The sequence below is a fragment of the mitochondrial genome of Schizosaccharomyces pombe (assembly GCF_000002945.2).
Source record: "Schizosaccharomyces pombe isolate MT1 mitochondrion, complete genome".
Lineage (NCBI taxonomy): Eukaryota > Fungi > Ascomycota > Schizosaccharomycetes > Schizosaccharomycetales > Schizosaccharomycetaceae > Schizosaccharomyces > Schizosaccharomyces pombe.
In genome coordinates this window covers 1-19,433 of record NC_088682.1, presented here as the reverse complement: position 1 = coordinate 19,433, position 19,433 = coordinate 1, and the positions used below count along the sequence as shown (strand labels likewise).

The 19,433-nt window shown below is 30.1% G+C and overlaps 11 protein-coding genes and 28 non-coding genes; all 39 read right to left on the bottom strand. All coding sequences in view use genetic code 4, as the record gives it.

The window, feature by feature from the left end:
• Nucleotides 1–124: 124 nt before the first annotated feature.
• Nucleotides 125–871, bottom strand: cox2 (cytochrome oxidase subunit 2). Its single transcript has one exon. The coding sequence runs from the start codon at nt 869–871 to the stop codon at nt 125–127; it is 747 nt and encodes a 248-aa protein (YP_011104938.1).
• An 84-nt stretch (nt 872–955) lies between these two features.
• trnE(uuc) lies at nt 956–1,028 on the bottom strand. Its single transcript has one exon. It is a non-coding gene; the product is annotated as a tRNA-Glu (tRNA).
• On the bottom strand, nt 1,029–1,302 carry rnpB. The gene has a single exon.
• trnA(ugc) lies at nt 1,303–1,375 on the bottom strand. The gene has a single exon. It is a non-coding gene; the product is annotated as a tRNA-Ala (tRNA).
• Nucleotides 1,376–1,401: 26 nt separating this feature from the next.
• Nucleotides 1,402–1,626, bottom strand: atp9 (ATP synthase F0 subunit 9). Its single transcript has one exon. The coding sequence runs from the start codon at nt 1,624–1,626 to the stop codon at nt 1,402–1,404; it is 225 nt and encodes a 74-aa protein (YP_011104937.1).
• Nucleotides 1,627–1,715: 89 nt separating this feature from the next.
• Nucleotides 1,716–1,797, bottom strand: trnS(uga). Its single transcript has one exon. It is a non-coding gene; the product is annotated as a tRNA-Ser (tRNA).
• A 21-nt stretch (nt 1,798–1,818) lies between these two features.
• On the bottom strand, nt 1,819–1,890 carry trnI(cau). The gene has a single exon. It is a non-coding gene; the product is annotated as a tRNA-Ile (tRNA).
• A 9-nt stretch (nt 1,891–1,899) lies between these two features.
• Nucleotides 1,900–1,972, bottom strand: trnR(ucg). The gene has a single exon. It is a non-coding gene; the product is annotated as a tRNA-Arg (tRNA).
• A 117-nt stretch (nt 1,973–2,089) lies between these two features.
• trnY(gua) lies at nt 2,090–2,175 on the bottom strand. The gene has a single exon. It is a non-coding gene; the product is annotated as a tRNA-Tyr (tRNA).
• Nucleotides 2,176–2,193: 18 nt separating this feature from the next.
• On the bottom strand, nt 2,194–2,266 carry trnV(uac). The gene has a single exon. It is a non-coding gene; the product is annotated as a tRNA-Val (tRNA).
• A 15-nt stretch (nt 2,267–2,281) lies between these two features.
• On the bottom strand, nt 2,282–2,350 carry trnC(gca). The gene has a single exon. It is a non-coding gene; the product is annotated as a tRNA-Cys (tRNA).
• A 21-nt stretch (nt 2,351–2,371) lies between these two features.
• On the bottom strand, nt 2,372–2,518 carry atp8 (ATP synthase F0 subunit 8). Its single transcript has one exon. The coding sequence runs from the start codon at nt 2,516–2,518 to the stop codon at nt 2,372–2,374; it is 147 nt and encodes a 48-aa protein (YP_011104936.1).
• Nucleotides 2,519–2,697: 179 nt separating this feature from the next.
• On the bottom strand, nt 2,698–2,770 carry trnI(gau). The gene has a single exon. It is a non-coding gene; the product is annotated as a tRNA-Ile (tRNA).
• A 24-nt stretch (nt 2,771–2,794) lies between these two features.
• rps3 (ribosomal protein S3) lies at nt 2,795–3,478 on the bottom strand. The gene has a single exon. It carries the CDS (start codon nt 3,476–3,478, stop codon nt 2,795–2,797), a length of 684 nt encoding a protein of 227 aa, YP_011104935.1.
• Nucleotides 3,479–3,612: 134 nt separating this feature from the next.
• On the bottom strand, nt 3,613–3,685 carry trnQ(uug). Its single transcript has one exon. It is a non-coding gene; the product is annotated as a tRNA-Gln (tRNA).
• Nucleotides 3,686–3,696: 11 nt separating this feature from the next.
• On the bottom strand, nt 3,697–3,771 carry trnP(ugg). The gene has a single exon. It is a non-coding gene; the product is annotated as a tRNA-Pro (tRNA).
• A 38-nt stretch (nt 3,772–3,809) lies between these two features.
• On the bottom strand, nt 3,810–3,882 carry trnH(gug). The gene has a single exon. It is a non-coding gene; the product is annotated as a tRNA-His (tRNA).
• A 20-nt stretch (nt 3,883–3,902) lies between these two features.
• On the bottom strand, nt 3,903–4,676 carry atp6 (ATP synthase F0 subunit 6). The gene has a single exon. It carries the CDS (start codon nt 4,674–4,676, stop codon nt 3,903–3,905), a length of 774 nt encoding a protein of 257 aa, YP_011104934.1.
• Nucleotides 4,677–4,762: 86 nt separating this feature from the next.
• Nucleotides 4,763–4,836, bottom strand: trnL(uag). The gene has a single exon. It is a non-coding gene; the product is annotated as a tRNA-Leu (tRNA).
• Nucleotides 4,837–4,868: 32 nt separating this feature from the next.
• On the bottom strand, nt 4,869–4,940 carry trnW(cca). The gene has a single exon. It is a non-coding gene; the product is annotated as a tRNA-Trp (tRNA).
• Nucleotides 4,941–4,955: 15 nt separating this feature from the next.
• Nucleotides 4,956–5,038, bottom strand: trnL(uaa). The gene has a single exon. It is a non-coding gene; the product is annotated as a tRNA-Leu (tRNA).
• Nucleotides 5,039–5,046: 8 nt separating this feature from the next.
• trnG(ucc) lies at nt 5,047–5,118 on the bottom strand. Its single transcript has one exon. It is a non-coding gene; the product is annotated as a tRNA-Gly (tRNA).
• A 5-nt stretch (nt 5,119–5,123) lies between these two features.
• Nucleotides 5,124–5,194, bottom strand: trnD(guc). The gene has a single exon. It is a non-coding gene; the product is annotated as a tRNA-Asp (tRNA).
• A 7-nt stretch (nt 5,195–5,201) lies between these two features.
• On the bottom strand, nt 5,202–5,273 carry trnF(gaa). The gene has a single exon. It is a non-coding gene; the product is annotated as a tRNA-Phe (tRNA).
• A 5-nt stretch (nt 5,274–5,278) lies between these two features.
• trnM(cau)f lies at nt 5,279–5,351 on the bottom strand. Its single transcript has one exon. It is a non-coding gene; the product is annotated as a tRNA-Met (tRNA).
• A 218-nt stretch (nt 5,352–5,569) lies between these two features.
• Nucleotides 5,570–9,259, bottom strand: cob (apocytochrome b). One transcript has 2 exons: nt 8,576–9,259; nt 5,570–6,049 (listed from the first exon to the last, which is right to left on the bottom strand). The coding sequence occupies exons 1-2, from the start codon at nt 9,257–9,259 to the stop codon at nt 5,570–5,572; spliced, it is 1,164 nt and encodes a 387-aa protein (YP_011104932.1).
• On the bottom strand, nt 6,152–8,575 carry cob-I1 (reverse transcriptase domain-containing protein; the record flags this gene model as incomplete). Its single annotated transcript has 1 exon — nt 6,152–8,575. A coding segment is annotated over one exon (2,424 nt), but the record flags the coding sequence as incomplete, so codon positions are not given.
• A 180-nt stretch (nt 9,260–9,439) lies between the features above and the next one.
• On the bottom strand, nt 9,440–9,512 carry trnT(ugu). The gene has a single exon. It is a non-coding gene; the product is annotated as a tRNA-Thr (tRNA).
• Nucleotides 9,513–9,543: 31 nt separating this feature from the next.
• On the bottom strand, nt 9,544–9,615 carry trnR(ucu). Its single transcript has one exon. It is a non-coding gene; the product is annotated as a tRNA-Arg (tRNA).
• Nucleotides 9,616–9,663: 48 nt separating this feature from the next.
• Nucleotides 9,664–10,473, bottom strand: cox3 (cytochrome oxidase subunit 3). Its single transcript has one exon. The coding sequence runs from the start codon at nt 10,471–10,473 to the stop codon at nt 9,664–9,666; it is 810 nt and encodes a 269-aa protein (YP_011104931.1).
• A 168-nt stretch (nt 10,474–10,641) lies between these two features.
• Nucleotides 10,642–14,549, bottom strand: cox1 (cytochrome oxidase subunit 1). One transcript has 3 exons: nt 14,146–14,549; nt 12,591–12,935; nt 10,642–11,509 (listed from the first exon to the last, which is right to left on the bottom strand). Exons 1-3 carry the CDS (start codon nt 14,547–14,549, stop codon nt 10,642–10,644), a joined length of 1,617 nt encoding a protein of 538 aa, YP_011104928.1.
• cox1-I2b (LAGLIDADG endonuclease domain-containing protein) lies at nt 11,618–12,589 on the bottom strand (the record flags this gene model as incomplete). Its single annotated transcript has 1 exon — nt 11,618–12,589. A coding segment is annotated over one exon (972 nt), but the record flags the coding sequence as incomplete, so codon positions are not given.
• On the bottom strand, nt 12,990–14,144 carry cox1-I1b (LAGLIDADG endonuclease domain-containing protein; the record flags this gene model as incomplete). The annotated part of the gene is made up of 1 exon: nt 12,990–14,144. A coding segment is annotated over one exon (1,155 nt), but the record flags the coding sequence as incomplete, so codon positions are not given.
• A 219-nt stretch (nt 14,550–14,768) lies between the features above and the next one.
• On the bottom strand, nt 14,769–14,843 carry trnM(cau)e. Its single transcript has one exon. It is a non-coding gene; the product is annotated as a tRNA-Met (tRNA).
• A 38-nt stretch (nt 14,844–14,881) lies between these two features.
• rns lies at nt 14,882–16,302 on the bottom strand. The gene has a single exon. It is a non-coding gene; the product is annotated as a small subunit ribosomal RNA (ribosomal RNA).
• On the bottom strand, nt 16,303–16,373 carry trnN(guu). Its single transcript has one exon. It is a non-coding gene; the product is annotated as a tRNA-Asn (tRNA).
• Nucleotides 16,374–16,382: 9 nt separating this feature from the next.
• Nucleotides 16,383–16,465, bottom strand: trnS(gcu). Its single transcript has one exon. It is a non-coding gene; the product is annotated as a tRNA-Ser (tRNA).
• Nucleotides 16,466–16,503: 38 nt separating this feature from the next.
• On the bottom strand, nt 16,504–16,576 carry trnK(uuu). Its single transcript has one exon. It is a non-coding gene; the product is annotated as a tRNA-Lys (tRNA).
• Nucleotides 16,577–16,610: 34 nt separating this feature from the next.
• rnl lies at nt 16,611–19,433 on the bottom strand. Its single transcript has one exon. It is a non-coding gene; the product is annotated as a large subunit ribosomal RNA (ribosomal RNA).

The window sequence follows — 19,433 nt, the reverse complement described above, 5'->3', positions numbered from 1 at the left end:
ACATATATAAAAATATTTATACTTTGGAATTTTATAAAATCTAATTTAGTACTTATCTTACTATTATTTAACTTGATTATTCTCTATTTGAGTTCATCATTTAATAAACACTTTAGGGGGGAGGTTATGAATTTTCTTCTAACCAAGCTAAGAAATCTTCAAGAGATACACCTTGAACAACAATAGGCATAGATGAATGAAGTACACCACAAAGTTCACTACATTGTCCGTAGAATAAACCTTCTCTATCAATAGATAAAGAAACTTGATTTAATCTACCAGGGATACAATCACATTTTATACCTAAAGAAGGAACAGCCCAACTATGGATAACATCACCACTTGTTAAGATTAATCTTATTCGTGTATCTATAGGTAGAACTAATCGATTATCTACTTCTAATTGTCTTAGACTACCTTCTTCTAAATCTTCTTCTGGTACCATATAACTATCAAATGAAACTGGTTCATTTTCATTAGTAACAAAATCGTTTAATTCATAACTCCAGAACCATTGTCTTCCAATTGCCTTAACAGTCATACTTGGTTTTTGTACTTCATCTAATAAGTATAAAAGTTTGAATGATGGTAAAGCAACTAAAATTAAGATTAAAGCTGGAATTAAAGTCCAAATGAATTCAACAATTGAACCATGAGTTGTATATTTTGCAGCAATAGGATGGCTATTGTAATTATATTCTATAACAGCTTTACAGATAGCATAGATTACACCGATAAAGATGAAAGTTAGATAGAACATAAGATAATCATTTAAGTGTGTTATACCTAAATAACTAGGAGATGCACCATCTTGGAAATAAAGAGCCCAGCTAGAAGGGGCATCATTTAATATAGAGTTAAAAAATAACATAGAGAGCACATTGAGTTAATAATAATAAATTGAGAACAAATAAGATAATATCCGAAAAGTAATAGTTTCAAAATTATTATTTAAGTAGCCCTACTTGGAATCGAACCAAGATATTTACAATGAAGATGTAAGGTCTTAACCATTAGACAATAGAGCCAACTAGGAATCTTATAAGATGGATTCTGTTATATTTGAAATTACTAAAAATTAAAAATGAACTACTATTTTAACACTTTCAGAATTTAATTCTGAATTCTTCTTTCTTTAATATTAGTAGACTTACCCTCTTGGGTTTCTTTTTTATTAACCACTTTAAACAAATACTATTCTAATGTTATGAGTGATCCAAACTTTCCAAAGAATTATTCAAATTCTCTTCAAACAGATTCTAGTTTAAAAACATTCAAATAAAATGTTTTGGAGGGGGAAAATGGAGATTCTGGTACTCGAAACCAGATTTTTGTGGTGCAAACACAATATTCTAACCAATTAAATTAAATCCCCAGTATTCTCTTTTTTAAAGGGGGAAATTAAGCAGCGTAGATAATTAAGAACGCTAACATTAAACAGAATAAACCTGTAGCTTCTGTTAAGGCGAATCCTAGGATAGCCATTGAGAATAAGTGAGGTCGAACTGATGGGTTTCTTGAAGTACCTGAGATTAAGTTACTGAAGATTAATCCAATACCAACACCAGCACCACTAACACCAATTGTAGCTAAACCAGCACCAATGTATTTTGCAGCTTGTATCATATTTTAAAATTTAGATGAATTTAACTCTCTACAGCTAGAGTTTACTATTCTAACAAAAAGAAATGTGATTTTTTTTATCTGTAGACTTTCGAAAGGGGCAGGATTCGAACCTGCGATGAATAAATCACAATAGCTCAAATATCGCTCCTTAAACCACTCGGACACCCTTCCAATTAAAGAGGAAAAATAAATTAGGACAAACTGGAATCGAACCAATATACAAGAGTTATGAGCTCTCTGCTTTAACCGTTAAGCTATAATCCTTACCTCATTAACACTTTATAGGATTTGAACCTATACTAACAATTTCGAAGATTGTTACTCTAACCAATTAAGCTAAAAGTGCAATAAATATTAAGAAAATATTTTCCCTTTTACAATACTAAATTAGTTATGGATGCCATTTTATTATTAATTAAAACTAAAAAAGATGAGAGAGGGGATTTTACTCCCTTTTGAGTAATGAGGAGAGCAGGAATCGAACCTGCGATAGGATTGACCTAATGAGGCTACAACTCACCTCTTAAAACCAACATAAGAATTCTCCCCTTTTTTTTAGAGATGAAATAGGAGAAAAGGGATTTGAACCCTTATAATCTTACTTGTAAGGTAAGTGCTCTACCAATTAAGCTATTCTCCTAATAAATATGGTAAAAGATAATGATGAGAATTGAACTCATATATCAAATTTTGCAAATTCAATTTCAGACCACTGAACATTATCAATACTTTTGGAGGGGTTAAATTATAAAGAACTTATAATAGATCTTGAGATAAATAATTCATTATATCTTGGTAATACATATACTGATGAAATATATAATAAAACAGTAAAGATTAAAAAACCAAAAGATAAAATATTAATAAAATAGAATGGTACTAATTGTGGCATATTAATGATTTGAGTAACCCTATAGGGTTTCTTTATTTTTTATCTTTTTCACTTTTAAATTGATAGTTACTAAAGGTTTAAAGAAAAATAAAGATTTGGGAGTTATTTTACTTCATTGAAAAATTCCATACAACTTTTAAAGGGTATTAATTATATTGTAATGGATTAATTTATTTGGCTAGTTCTTATTGGAATCGAACCAATACCACAGACTTATCAAGTCTGCACTCTGACCTTTTAAGTTAAAGAACTTTAAATGATTGAAGGGGGAAACAATTAAAGATTTGAAGAATAAGACAATCTAACCTTAATTTGAATAGTACCCATTTTAGAATAAATAGCTAAAGAACTTTCATCATATCCATTAGAATTATTTGTTAATGGTACACTACCTTTAATTATATTAGTTATTCGTCCTCTTGATGATAGACTATTTCATTTAATTAAATTTAATGAGATATGAATACCTTTCCATCCTTTTGGTACATTTAATCCTAAAATTTTAAATATAGAATCACTTTGTAATTTGGGTAAATTAATAAATCGTTTAGGATCTATCCATAATGTAGAAGCTATTTTTGGATTTGATCCTATTATTATTGCTATATATTTTGAAAAGATTAAACTACTTCCATAAGGAGTTGAAATAGGAAGAGCTCTAATATTAACAATAAAAGAGTAATTTTTAGATGAATATAAAAGATGATTTGAAAGAGCTTTTTGTATAATATTACTTATAATTGAAGGATTTGGATAATTTTTATTAAGTAAAGGATAATAAGGGAAAGATACTTCAATTAAAGAATCACTTTTAAAATTTATATTAATATTTCCTATTAAGATTGATGGTCTTTTTTCTCCAATAACACCTTTAAGAGGTATTGAAAAATTAGCTTTTTGATTAAAAAAAGCATTAGTTACAATAGTAGTAATTAAATTTTTTAAATTATTTTTTTGCATTTTGATTAGAAATTTAAGAAACCCTAATTGGTTCCTAATTGATTTTGGAAATACTTAAATAAAAAAGAGACCATCCCACTAATAAAGTGTTTTTTTTTTGGATGGTTTAGGAACATCTTAAAGATGTTTAAGTAATGGGATGGTAAGATTCGAACTTACATAGACTGAAGTCAAATTTCAGGGACTTACCTATTAGTCAACAACCCAATCACTTATTATCGGATAGGTTAGATTCGAACTAACAAATTCTCACACCCAAAGCAAGTACATGAACCAATACATGTTTCTATCCGTTAAACACTTTTTAAAGAGAGTTATATAATTTTGATTGGGTGATTACTTGGAATCGAACCAAGAACTTCTTATGCCACAAATAAGCATTCTACCATTGAATTACAATCACCATAAAAATAGGGGGAGAAAATTAGTGAAGGTTTAAACTATCATTAATGAATCCACAAGTTAAAATAGCGAATACATAAGCTTGAATAAAAGCAATACCAAATTCTAATAAAGAGATAGCGACTAAAACTGTAATAGGTAAGAAACCAATAATAAAAGTAATAAGATTTAATCCCATGAAAGTAAAGATTAAACCTCCTAAAATTGACATTGTTAAATGACCTGCTATAATATTAGCACCTAATCGAATACCTAAACTTAAACCTCTAGCAATATAAGAAACGAATTCAATTAAAACTAAAAGAGGAATTAAAGGAGTAGGAGTACCAGAAGGTAAGAATAATCCAAAGAATTTAGCTTTATGTTGTTGTAATCCTAAAATAGTAGCACCAATTAAAATAGAAATACTTAAACCTAAAGTAAAGATTAATTGAGCAGTAGTAGCATAACCATAAGGAATTAATCCTAAGAAATTAGAAAATAAGATTAAAACAAATAAACTCCAAATGAATGGGAAATAGCTTTGTCCTGATACAGTTTTTGAACTATGAATTTGATTTTCAACTAAATTTAACATAGTAAAATAAATAGCTTCCATTGCTATACCAAATTTTTGAGGTACTATTTTAGCTCCTGATCCATATGGTGTTAAATTTATTATTGCTAATGAAATAGCAATTAATGCACTTAAACCTAAATAGAAACCAAAATTAGAGAAATCAAAATGGTAATTAAAAAGATAGAAACCGAAATAATTATTTAATTCGAATTGTTCTAAAGGACTTGTAATAAACATTTAAAAAAATATAAAAATTTTGTAGAGTATTTTTAGTAATCAATTAAGATTTTAACTAAGAAAAATCTTTTAGAGATTTTTTATCCTACAGATGGAAGGATTCGAACCTTCAAGATTTTACTCCTAAGGTAAACATGTTTACCAATTTCATCACATCTGCATACTTCCCTAACAGATCAAAGAATAAAAAATCAAGAGCAGTCCGACTTGAACGAACAATGTCTAATTTGGAATCAGAAGTTTTACCAATTAAACTATACTCTTTTTTTTTTTTAGTTATACCTAAAGTTGGACTCGAACCAACACGCTCGAAAGCGACAAATCTTAAGTTTGTTCTGTCTACCAAATTCCAGCATTTAGGCTTATTTAATGCAGATAGTCCGATTCGAACGAACATAATCTAAGTGGAAATCAGAAGGTCTGCCAATTGACTTATATCTGCTTAAACGAATCTGACCCAGTACGAGTGGGCATCCATCACCGTGACAAGGCGATACTTTACTTTAAGCTACAGATTCTTTTATTTGCTCTGAAATGGAATCGAACCAATATCTCAGCAGCTTCAATACTGCACTTTAACCGTTAAGTTATCAGAGCATAAAGTGCGACCTAAGGACTTGAACCTTAATACACTGATCATGAGTCAGAGATGTTAACCAATTACATTAAATCGCAAACTTATTCACATTTAATTAGATAAAAATTGACCGTAAAAATTCTGATAAAAATAAATCCCTAAAAGATCAACTTCTTCTAATCACTACTAACACCCAAAGAATGTTTTATTACCTAATCTATGTAAAAAACTTTTATTCATACCTTTTGATGAGCTTTTTATTAAATATTATACTGTTTAAATAAGATATTTTTATATAGTGTAAAGGGGGAAGAGATTATCGTTTAATTGAGCTTAAATTTAAATCAATTAATGTATTACCTAATATAGTATATACTGGTATTAAAATAAAGAAGTAGCTAAAATAGAAGATTGTAGCAATAGCACCAATTGTGATAAAGACGTTTTCTGGATGTGATCCACCAATCCATGCAAGAATTACAAAATCGGCAACAAATGTCCAGAAGAAGAATTTACCAAATGGGTTAAAACTATTACCTCTAATAGCTGAGAAATCTAATAATGGTAATAATAGTAATACTAAGATTGATAATAACATTGCTATAACTCCTAATTGGAAGTTAGGTATAGCTCTTAAAATAGCATAGAAAGGTAATAAATACCATTCTGGAACAATAGACATTGGAGTTTTTAGAGGATCCGCTGGTAAAGCACAATCTGGTTCCATAAATCCATATGGATTATAGAATGCCATATAATTTATACCGATTAAGAAGATAAATATTGTTATCAAATCATTGAACTAAGACGCATTCCCTTTGCAGGGTTGACACGGCTCGTCACCGAACCGTACGGGATACTTTCGTAATTATACGGCTCTCCACTACATTTAAGATATCTAAACTTTTTTATCCTCATTAAGAGTTAACTTATTAGCATGAAGTTTCATGTGACAAGATCTACATAATGGAATTTGTTTTCTATTTGCTTTTGCCATTAAGTAATCTAAAGTACCTTTGATTGGTTTAAGATTTTTCATCTGTCTAACATGATGCATTTCCACTTTATAAGTACTTTGACAAGCAGCACACTGTAGATTTTCTAAGTTAGCCATTGATAAGTGAGAAGCATAAAGTGTTCTAATGTTCAATTTAACTTTGTCAGATTTAAATCCCCAAACATTAACTTTCCAAGAAGGTTTAAATAATTGGGTAATTAATTTTGGTTTATTATTTTCATCTCTAGAGTTGTAATCATAGATAGAAAGGTCAGGACCAAATTTTTTAATTACTTTCATTCTAGTACCTAATGATAATTTATGAGCTAATGTTCGAAGAACACAGTCTTTAATTATGAAGTAAACGTAAGTAGCAAATCTTCCTCTATTATGAACAAAAGAATAATAATTATCGTAACCTCTAATAATAGAATTCGCTAAACCAATAATTTGTCGTACATCAAGAGGTAACCATCTAATAACAGATCTACCTTTATGATTAAGCATAAGTCCAGTTTCTCTAAGTTTTTTTGCAATTCGATCCATAGGAGCAGAAAGTAAAATAAACCCAGAATTTCTTTGAAGTATACCAAAATGTCTACTAAAGGTAACATTTTTAGAATGGCTAATATTAGTACCAAGGAAAAGTATTTTATCCGTATATGAATTAGTTATTTTAGTCTTAGTTGGAGATACTGTTAGTCCAATTGATGAACAGAAACAGGTAATTTTAGCTAAAATCTCTTTAGTTTGAGTATAACTTCCATTAACTGCAACTATCCAATCATCAGCGTATCGAACATACATTAGTTTATTAGATTGAATACCATGTATCTTATTAGGAACATTACGCATTTCAATCGCTATTTTTCTAATTGTTTTTGAATCAGCATTTTCTCTTTTGGCTTTTGCCATTAGATAATGAAGATGTCTAGATTCAGAAGTTCTTTTACGAGCTATTGGACCTTTGTAATCAAATTCTGATTTTAGGTTTTCAATAAATTCATCCAATTGATGAAGGTAGATATTTGCTAAGATAGGACTAACTATAGAACCTTGAGGAGTTCCAACAATATCGTATTTATATCTATTTTCAGTTAGATATCCAGCATTTAAAGCTTTACGAATTAATTGAATAAATCGTTGATCTTTAATTTTAGAAGATAATAGAGCAATTAATTTATCATGAGGGATAGAATCAAAACAAGCTTTAATATCTCCTTCAATCCACCAAGTACAACCTTTAAAATTAGTGAAAATAGATCTAAGAGCAGAATGACAACTTCGACCTGGTCTAAATCCATGAGAAGCAGTATTAAATAATGGTTCATAGATAGCCTCAAGGACTATTCTAAGAATTTCTTGAACTAATTTGTCTCGAGGACTACCAATTGTTAATGGTCTTTTTCCACCACTGGCTTTATCAATTAAGATACGTCTACCAGGAGTGAAGTTAAATTCTTCAGATTTAAGGCTTTGGATAATTTTATCAATAACATCTATAGACATTCCATCTAAAGTATCCGGTTTAAGACCAGGAGTCATCATACCAGGATTAGATTTTAATTTATTATAAGCAATAAGGAACATATCTCGATTTAATAGGAAATCTTTGTAGAGATTTCTATCAATTACAAGATTAGGATAATTTTTTGATCGTTTAGATAAATCGTCTAGTTTATTTAGTACATTTTTTGATCGTCCTGATCCTGTACTAAATCCTCTTACATTAGATACCCCTAAAAAAGTATTAATGTATCCTAAACCAATATTAAATATTGATCTATTGGAAGACTTTAATGTAGCTGATCCACTTCACTGTGTTGAAATCTTTGCAGAGTTCAAACTTCTTCCCTCTTTCAAAGGACCGTATTGATCAAAATGATCAACAGCTACTCCAGGATCTCTGACCGCATAGTCATTACTGACCTTAGCGGGACCCGTAGTTGTATATATGTTTGAGTTGATAGACGTAGGTTTTCCACTCATTCCCTTAATTGTACTATTGGTACAACTCTCTTCTCCTGGTGTGTATCCTTGGTCATAAAAGCCAACCAAAGATCTAGAGAAGAATGTCTCTATTCAGCTAAGACAATCACCTATCTGAGGGTGAGATGGGAATTGGAATTCGGGCAATACAGCTCTAACCGTATCTATTTGAACTGATCCATCTGAACTTATCTGTTTCGTTACAGGAAGGACCTTCTGTACACATGCTCTGTTCGGCATTGGGTTTCCCCAGCTACCTAAGTGTATTGTTCATATCTTTACACACAAGATATCCCTTTCTCTATGAGGGTACACATATATACCACAACGGCGCAATTTTATCAGATAATACGGGTTCATTGGGATTCTGTCCATATTAGCTGTTACACCTAATGGATTTGATGAACCATTAGTATGTAGAGCAATTAAATGCATTACTGATAAAGCAGCAATAACAAAAGGCATTAAATAGTGAAGTGAGAAGAATCTATTTAAAGTAGGATTAGATACACTAAATCCACCCCATAATAGATGAACTAAATCATCACCAATGAAAGGAACAGCTGATAATAAATTAGTAATAACAGTTGCACCCCAGAATGACATTTGATTAGCTGGTAAACAGTAACCTAAAAAGGCAGTAATAATAGTTAATAAGAAGATAATAACACCAATATTCCATGTCATTGTTCTTGGATATTTATAAGAACCATAATATAAACCTCTACCTATGTGTAAGTATAAGAAGATAAAGAAGAAACTAGCACCATTTGCATGGAAAGCTCTTAATAAGAAACCATAATTTACATCTCTAACAATTCTTTCAACTGAAAGGAAAGCTAAATCCATATTAGGAATATAAAAACAAGCTAAAAGTATACCAGTTACAATTTGAATAACTAATACACAAGCTAAAAGAGAACCAAAATTCCAGAAGTATGAAATATTTGAAGGTTCAGGAGCATCAATCATATAATTATTAGCCAAAGCTAAAAAAGGATTAGATTTTAAAATTTTCATAAAAATTAAATTTGAAATTATCCCTTCTAAATTGAACAATCATTATCGATAAATAGTCAAAAATTTGAAGGAATTGGGAAAAAAGATCCAAATCTTATTAAAAGGATATTGGATAATAAAAGATAAGATAGGTTAGATACTATCTGAGATCCTCTTATACCAAAAATATGGGAAAGGGATTGCTAATTAGAGGAATTGAACCTCTAACTTCGTACTTACAAGGTACGCACTCTACCAATTGAGTTAAATTAGCTAAAAAAAAAATACACACCTTCTAGGTGTGGAATCTGTACTAAGAATCGAACTTAGATCGACTCATTAGAAGTGAGATGCTCTACCATTGAGCTATACAGACTATTTTAGAGAAATAAGATATAAAAAGGGGGGAAAAATTGAAGTAAGCCTTAGCTACCCCAAATATAAATAGTTAAATAAAGGAATAACCAAACAACATCACAGAAATGCCAATAATAAATACCACATTCAAATCCATTATGATGAGTATTAGTTAAGTGGTAAGTATAAATATTATAAGTAGCAACAAGAAGTAGAATTGTACCAACAATAATATGAATACCATGAAGACCAGTAGCAAAATAGAAACTAGCACCATAAACAGAATCTGAAATAGTGAATGGAGCATTCCAGTATTCATAAGCTTGACCTCCTAAGAATAAGAATGATAAAGCGATAGTCATATATAAACCTTTTAAAGCATTTTCTCTATTTCTAGCAATTAATGAATAATGAGCATAAGTTAAACTAGCACCAGAAGTTAATAAAATTACTGTATTTAATAGAGGGACTTCTAATGGATCTATTGTTTTATCTGCTATTCCTACTGGTGGCCATACTGCACCTAATTCAAAAGTAGGTGATAATGAACTATGGAAGAAAGCCCAGAAAATAGAAGCAAATAAGAAAGTTTCAGAAATTAGGAATAACATAAATCCTATTTTTAATCCTTTTGTTACTGCTTTTGTATGTGCACCATGAATATTAGCTTCAGTTGACATATCTCTAAACCATAAATACATAGTTGCTAATAAACCTAAGAAACTGATTCCAAAGAATACTGATGAATGTTTGTATCCATGTAAATATAATGTAGCTGCTAAACAGTTAAAGAATAATACTACAGATAAGAAAAATGGCCAAGGTGACGCACTTACAATATGATAAGGATGTCCTTGAAATTTAGTAGAAAGATTCATGTTTAAGCTAAATTAGTTTATCTCAATAGTGTTCTCTCACATATAAGGAATAAAAAAATTATAAAGATACAATTTTGAATAGGATAGCTAAATTATCCTTCAATCTCCCTCTCCAATTTTTAAATTGGAATAAAGTTTATAAAATAAAAGGGGGGTTAAGATTTTAAATTAAATACTTTTTGTAGGTAATGTATTAAATGCGTGTTCGTGTACTGGTGAATGTAGTAACCATTCTATTGATTGAGCTACCCCTAATTTTTCATTTACGAAGATTACATTATCATCAAAATAGCTAGGGATTAAATAAGGATTTGTTTTAACCACTCTATTTGATGTAAATTGATCATACATAACATACATAAATAGGAATAATGAAAGAATAGAAATTACTGAACCAATACTTGATACAAAATTCCATCCCACAAATGCATCTGGATAATCTGGTATTCTTCTAGGCATACCATTTAATCCTAAGAAATGTTGAGGACCGAATACAATATTAACACCTATGAATAAAATCCAGAATTGGATTGAAGCTAGAGTTTCATTGTACATTAATCCAAACATTTTTGGACTCCAATAGTAGTATGCACCACAAAGACCAAATAATGCACCCATTGACAGAACGTAATGGAAGTGAGCTACAACGAAATAAGTATCATGGAAAGCGATATCTAATACTGAATTACTTAATATAACACCTGTTAATCCACCAATTGTGAATAAGATTAAGAAACCAATAGCATATAACATAGGTACTCTTGACCATTGTATTGCACCACCTGTTAAAGTAGCTAACCAACTGAAGATTTTAATACCTGTTGGAATTGCAATAACCATAGTTGCAGCACTGAAATAAGCTCTAGTATCAACATCTAAACCAACTGTGAATAAGTGATGAGACCATACCATTAATCCTAATAAAGCAATACTTAACATAGCCCAAAGCATACCTTCTTTACCGAAAATAGGTTTATGAGCTAAACTAGGAATAATGTGACTAACAACACCGAAAGCTGGCATAATTAAAATATAACAATAAATTTTGGTTAATGAAAAAAAATCACCCAAAAGGTGATTTATTCTTTTTAACACTCAAAAGCTTTATACCCTTGTTAGGACTTTATTTTAAATCTCAACAAATCTAATTAATATTCTTCCGATAGGGATGAGGTTTTTTTATTTGAGAAAGTCCTGATTCTGTTAAATGTTTATTTTCTTGAATAATAAGATAAGCTTTTCTTCATTTTAAATAGCTAATATATTTAGAAGATAGCAAATGATAATTATCAAAATAATTAATAACTTTTTTAGCTGAACCAAAACTAGTAGAACCATAATAATAAGTATCTTGACTTTTTCGATAGCCTATATTACCACCTAAATTATCTTTAATTAAACTCAAAAGATACTCTTTTTTTTGATCTATTTGATAGTTCAATCGAACTTCTATTTTTTTGTCCCTATTTAAAATTTTAATCTGAAAACTAGCATCAGCATCTGAGAATCCAGCTAGCCAATGATTATTTAAATTATTATTTGAATTTAAACCTAAAGTAATAGTTTTACTAAATTCTTTAAATCTAGGATGAGCAAATATATTATTAATAATCTGATTATATTTACTAGTAGTTCTAAATTTATTATTAATTAAAGTTATTACTCTTTCAATTCCTTTAGAGTTAGCTATTATAAAAAGAATAGCATTTTTATCTTTAATTTTACGTACAATACCATAACCTATTTGTTTTTTAATATAATAAGCTAATTGTATATCTAAAGAGTGAAAAGCAATAATTAATTGTTGTTTACTACTAAAATGACCATCACCATCAATTAAACCTGCTAAATAGTGACCAAATTGAGAATCATTAGCTGGTTTTAAGTGTTTAGGGAGATGAATAGAAACTTTTTTTGTTGTGATTTCGTTGCGTAAAGTCTCTGAGGTTCCCTTATTCAAAAGGTTACCTGCTGATATACTTAATTGTTTTAACATTTTTACTATAAAAATAAACACTAATCTGGTGTTTTTCTTGGAGTATTTAAAACAAAAACACTTATCTAGTATTTTTCAAGTAGTTCCAGCATATAGCAACGTTAAGAGGCCTATTAAATTGACCTCTGGATGACCAAAGAACCAGAATAAATGTTGGTAAAGTACAGGGTCACCACCACCTTCAGGAGCATAGAATGAAGTATTTAAATTTCTATCTGAGAATAACATAAATAATCCACCTGCTAAAACTGGTAAAGTAAGCAGTAATAGAATTGATGTAATCATTATAGCCCATGCAAATAATGGCATTTGATATAAACTTAATCCTGGAGCTCTCATATTAATCATTGTCGCTATTAAATTTACTGATCCTAATGTTGATGAAATACCAGTTAATTGTAAACTTAAAATAGCTAGATCAATAGCTGGACCACTATGAGAAGTGATACTTGATAGTGGTGGATATCATTTTAGTTAACAAGATTTCTCAATCTTGATCGGACTATACCTTGAACTTATTTTATTTATCCTTTGGATGTTGTGATCCTCGGGAATATTTATTTTTTAATTTTCTAATTAAATCTCTAGCTCTTAAAAGCTGTTCAAAATTATAATTTTTACGTAAAGATCTAGACCAAATTTTAAATTCTAATGATTTTACTCCTTTAAAACAATTTTCAAAATAAGATGAAAGAAATAACATTCTTTCTTTTGAACTAGTTGATAAGGAATAATTTGTAATTAAGGAATTTTTTTTTGATTTTATTTTTGGTGAGATTTGAGAATTAAATAGGAACTCTGAAATCTGAGCAAGTAGGGGTTGTTCATAATTTTGAGTAATCTCAAACCCATGAATTATTCTTACAGGGCTTTTTTGTAGTAAATAAAAGCTCCCTTCTGCTTCAATAAATCCAATTAACCAAGACTTTGTTAAATATTTTTCTAAATTAACTGGAGAATATTGTTTTAAAGACTTTTTCTCTATTCTGATCTCTTCTAGTTTACTATTTTTTTCAAAAGAATTTAGATTAGCGTCCTCTAAAATTAAGAATGCTTTTTTAAACAAATAATAATCCCAATATTTTTTAGTTAAAAGAGGGAATTGATCAAAAATATCTATAATCTTTTTAAGATGCTCTCTTCTTCTTAATCTATATATTACTGTATTAGTTGAAGATTCTTTATAAAGTGAACCAATACCTAAATTTCTCTTAATAAAATATAAAATTCTATAATTATAAAGATTTTGTGTTAATTTAAAAGTAAGAGACCATTTATTTTTGCCATTTTTTATTTTTTGTTTTGAAATACTAAAACAACCATCACCATCAGTAAATCCTACTAACCATTGAGTAAAAGAGAATTTTGATGGTGAAGATGATGAAAAACAGCTTTTTACCCTTGTAAAAGGATGTCTATTAAAAAATTTATTAAATAAGAACCTCTTCATTAAACACACTCCGAAAGAGTATGTTGTTCTATAAACCAAAAAGAAACATAAAATATTTTCTAATTGTGATAGAAACGAGTCTCTGATGGATTTAACCAGGCGAATTTTCCCCAAGTTAGTAATCTTTTTACTAGTTAAAAAATAAATTAACTGAGTAATTACTTCCGAGTAGAGGACTTTTTCGCATCGAGAAGAGTTTTCAGACAATTTTGTCTGCGGCTTTAAAACCGTCCAACCACCACCAGGTCCTTCTTCTGTTAATGCAGAAATTAATAATAGCATTAGAGCAGGAGGTAGTAACCAGAATGTGAAATTATTTACTCTAGGGTAAGCAACATCTGGAGCACCTATCATAAGAGGTACTAAATAATTACCAAATGCACCAAATAAAGCAGGAATAATGAAGAAAAAAATCATAAGTATACCATGTGCTGAGATTGCAACATTGTATAATTGACCATTTCCAGAAAGGAATTGAGATCCTGGAGCTGATAGTTCCATTCTAATTATAAAAGAGAATACAGATCCAATTATCCCAGATACCAATCCGAATAATAAATATAGTATGGCAATATCCTTAGCATTAGTTGAGAATATCCATCTATTAACATAAGTCCACCAAGAGTTCATTAAACTCAAGACTAAATTATTAATTTCTAAATAAGTTTAAGTTAAAAAAAAATTTTTAGTTTTCATCCAAAAGCTAATTTATTAAACTATTTTAAAAGGATTCAATATTTTAGGGTAGATGAAAAGATCATTAAGATTATTTAATAACTTTTTTAAACTTTGTTTAAAGGTTTCCTACCATTTAAGATTTTTTGACTTAAACAGATGTGGTTAAGGAAAAGTTGGTAAAAGGGCTCGAACCTATAGATCAATCTCACATGAGGAGATTATTTTAACCAATTAAACTATACCAACAATTAACATCTTTTTGATATGGATGTATTTTATTTTTTGGGGGGGGGTTAACCTGAATTAATTATTCAACCGCAACTTCCACTACGGTTACCTTATTTCGACTTAACACTAATTGCACAACACCTTTGGAAAACAAATGAATGTCTTCTTCAAGAGATTAATACTTTCAGCGCTTGACGAGTAGTTAGTACATCTCAGAGATAAATTTCACCACTACGTAATGATTAGTGATTACTCGCAATTCCTCCTTCATTAAATCAAATTACAGATTTAAATCTGAATAAATCTCCTAACCATTATAATAATACTTCAATCTTTCGATATTAAAAATTATTGGATTAGATTTTATATCACGTCTATAGCCCTTTCCATAAGGATCATATTGACTTGTCTTAACCCTCTAAAAAGTTAGCTTATCACTAACACAAAGAAAAACAAATTCTTTGAAGGCTTTCGTTAATTAATGGGAATTAACCTCATCTTACGACATTAACTAAAGACAGCCATGCAATACCCAACAATTAAAACTAATTGTTTTAAGGAAAGGTAAGATTTTTAGCGGATTATCTAATTAAATAACATGATTCACTGCGGATTTCCAAGACCGTCTAATGTTTTGGGTTTCAATCTTGCGAAAGTACTCCCCAGGCATATTGCTTACCGTCTTCACTAAACCCAATCAAAAAGATTGGGAGAGCAATAATCGTTTACAGCTTAGACTACAGAGGTATCTAATCTCTTTCGCGATCTAAGCCTTCGTATCTCAATGTCAGTAATTAATTGTAAGTAGTTTTTACTTAAGCAGTCTCATCAAGATTGTCGGATTTGATCCCTTATTTGACAATACTACAAACATCTTTATTACTCTAGAAAAAGATTTGTTTTTTTCCATCTACATACTTTTTAGGCCTTTTTATTATGTTAAACGCTTATTCTATCCGTATAACCGCTGCTGCTGGCACGGAAATTGGCAAGAATTACATAAAATTAAGAATCAAATTTTCTTAATTTAAGGAGCTATAACTAAAAGTTTCACTCTTCTAGATGACTAGTTCAATCTTTCGATCATTGACTAATATTCTCCACTGCTGGATGAACTAAATGTTCATCTTGGCTGTTGTCTCAGAGCCAATGTGATCAGAGCACCACTTAGTGTCATGATTACGATTTGAGCTTGTTAAGCTTTTACCTCTCCAACTACTTTAATCGTAAGAAGCCAGTCTTAAATCAAAGTTTTCACTTCTTTCACAACACTCCAAAAGAGTGTGTTTATTCGGAATTTAGCCGAAATTTAAGGTCCGTTCTTCCCTTTTACTCACCTGTTCACCACGTCACAAAAAAACACAAACATCCCCTAAAGGATGTATTGTTTTTGTTGATTCGTTCGATTTGCATGTGTTAAAATCTCTAGATAGCGTTATAACCGAGCTAACATCAAACTCATTATATATATTTTTATCGTTATTGAGTGGAATCGAACCACTATCAGGTCATTAACAGTGACTTGCTCTACCATTGAGCTACAACAACAAATATTTACGGAAAAAGTGAGACTCGAACTCACAAGGTTATTCACCAGATACGTAGCAAGTATCCTTCTTACCAATTAGAACTATTTTTCCTTTAACTCACTTTTATGAGAAGTTAGTTCTTTTATTTATGGGTCTGAAGGGATTTGAACCCTTATCCTATCGCTTAAAAGGCGAAAGCTCTAACCATTGAGCTACATCCCCTTTAAACAATACCCTCATCAAAAAAATGGTAAAAAAAATTGTGTAATTAGGCAATTTCCAGTTATTTAAAAAATTAGCAAAGAGATAATCCCTTTGGTTAAAAAATTAACTAAATCTATCTAAACAATGATTTACTAAAATAAGGATTTGTACATCCTAAGGATGTCCTTTTGGAAAGTTTTCTACTTTCTTAATATAAGCTCTTTAAATAAATTTCAAACTTGAGATGCTTTCAGTTTTTAATTTGTTCAATTTGGCTTTACTACCGTGCTACTTAATTTTTAACTTTTGAATAAAGTACTTTTATTTAAGTAACAATAGTTAAACTAGAGATTGAATTATCTAAATCCTTGCGTACAAAAGATAAATTTTAATTTGCTTATTTTTCCCTCAGTAGATAGGAACCATCCTGTCTTACGACGGATTTAACCCAACTCACGTAACCTTTTAAATAGACGAACAGTCTAACCCTTCCAATCTGCTACAACCGGAGGATAGGTTGAGTCGACATCGAGGTGTCAAACAGAGAATTTGATTTGTACTTTAGCTCTCTATTAACCTGTTATCCCTGGCGTAACTTCGCTCATTGAGCACATTGTTTTCCATACAAACACTAAATTAGTGTTTCAATGTGGATCATTTAACCCTATTTACATATCTGTGCGACTTGTTAGTCTTTCAGTTTAACCTATTTATGCTTATATGCGTCATGTATCTTTAATTAAGAAACACTTAAAAAATGTTTCTGGATACTTTGATTTCTAGACAAATTATATAGATCTAGGATACCTCAGTTATTTTTTATGAGGCCTGCGCCCCACAGAAACGATCAATTAATTAATGTCAAGTTTAAACTTTAAAGATCTTTATTATTTAAGGAGGATATCTCATTTTTGTCTAAACGACTAACCTCTATACTGAACAAAAATAGATAAAGCGAGAAAGAAGAGATCACCTTTTGGATGATTTTTTCTTTAATCAATAATTAACTATCGTAAAGCTGCCAGGGTCTTTCCGTCTAGCTGAGGGAACACTGTATCTTCACAGCAATTACAATTTCACTGAGTCTATGCTTGAGACAGCAACCCTATCATTAAGTCATTCATGCGGGACCGTATTTATCGGACAAGGAATTTCGCTACCTTAGGACCCTCAGAGTTAAAGCCGCTATTTATCCTGGGTTCCGTAAAACTCGTTAAAGTTCGTATTGTTAACCATAGGACATTGAGCAGACCTCACACATTATACTATAATTTTTTAATTTTGGCAATGTGCTGTGTTTTAAGTAAACAGTTGTAGGGTTCTCTTTATTGAGTTCATAAAATAATGAACACTCTTTATACCGAAGTAACAGAGCTAATTTGCCGAGTTCCTTAAGCATAGTTCTCTCAACACCTTAAGATATTCTCTTAACTGACCAGTGTCGGTTTAGGGTACAATTAAAATAACGGATAATTTTCCTGAATAAAAATTTCTATTCAATAAAACTTTTATTTTAAGATCCGTTAAGATTTACTCATCACTATTTATTAGCTTAGAGATTGTTACTTTATTTGACTTAAGCTAAGCTTTTTAAGTCAAAACCCTTCAGTTTTCGGTGAAAAGGAATTTGACCTTTTTTTACGTTACTTATGTCAGCATTCTCGCATCTAATAAATCCAATAAACTTAAAAGTTCATCTTCATCTTTATATAGATCGGTCCACTACCCAGTATTTTTAAAATACTGCCAAAGTTTAAGTATTAAGTTTAAGATCCGTTAAATTTTTGATGCCTTTCTCCAGAAAATATTATTTTTTTTGGATAAGTGAACTATTACGTACTCCTTAGATAATGGCTGTTTCCAAGCCCATATTCTTATTGAATAAGGAGTAAGACTATCTTTAAATCACTTAACTTAAATTGGGGAACTTTAAATCTTTGATCTGAGCTGTTTCTCTTTTGACTATTGACCTTATCGCCAATTGTCTAACTACTTCAAACTTTTTTAAATTTATTCCGAGATTAATTAACGCCTTAGGTAAATCTTTAGATCCCCTATTAACAAGAAAAAACTTCTTGAAGGCAATAAATTTCTGTACCTCATTTAGTTTTTGAAGTGCCCATCTTAAAATGGTTTCGTGGACAACCAGCTATCACCTAACTCGATTAGCATTTCACCCCTTACCACAAATCATCCAAAATCTTTGCAACGATTACTGGTTCGATCCTTAAAATCTGTTCATGGTAAGATCGTCAGGTTTCGGGTCTTTAATTATTTACTTTATGGCTTTTCAGCTTGCAAATAATTAAAACTTGCTGACCCATTATGCAAAAGGTACAAGATAATAATTTATTTAAAATTCACTATCTTCGCTTATAGATTAACTATTTCATTGCTTTCCCTTACGGTACTCTTCACTATCACTCAGTTAATATATTTAGTCTTTGGAGATTGGTTCTCCAATATTCAAACAGGTTAAGTTCCCATTTTACTTTATTACTTATTACTTATTAAAAATGAAGAACCCATTTTTCTCTTCTTTGGTAAAAATTTTTTTTAATATTTTTATAAGTTAGACTATTAATGATTCGTTCGCCACTACTACAATAATCATTGTTATTTTATTTTCCTTAGAGTACTAAGATGATTCAGTTCCTCTAGTTTATTTTAAAGAAAAACCCGAAGTTCTTTCTTTTTAGTGGTTTACCTTTAGGAGAAACAACAATTAAAAAATTGCTGAATTAAGCTTTAAAAGCTTCCTCTTAATATTAACTGGTTAGCAATCCATAATTAATCCTTTAATAACTAAATCCTTAAAAAAGTACACTTTATGATGTATTTTTAAAAGGATAGAAATTGATTCAAATTACACATT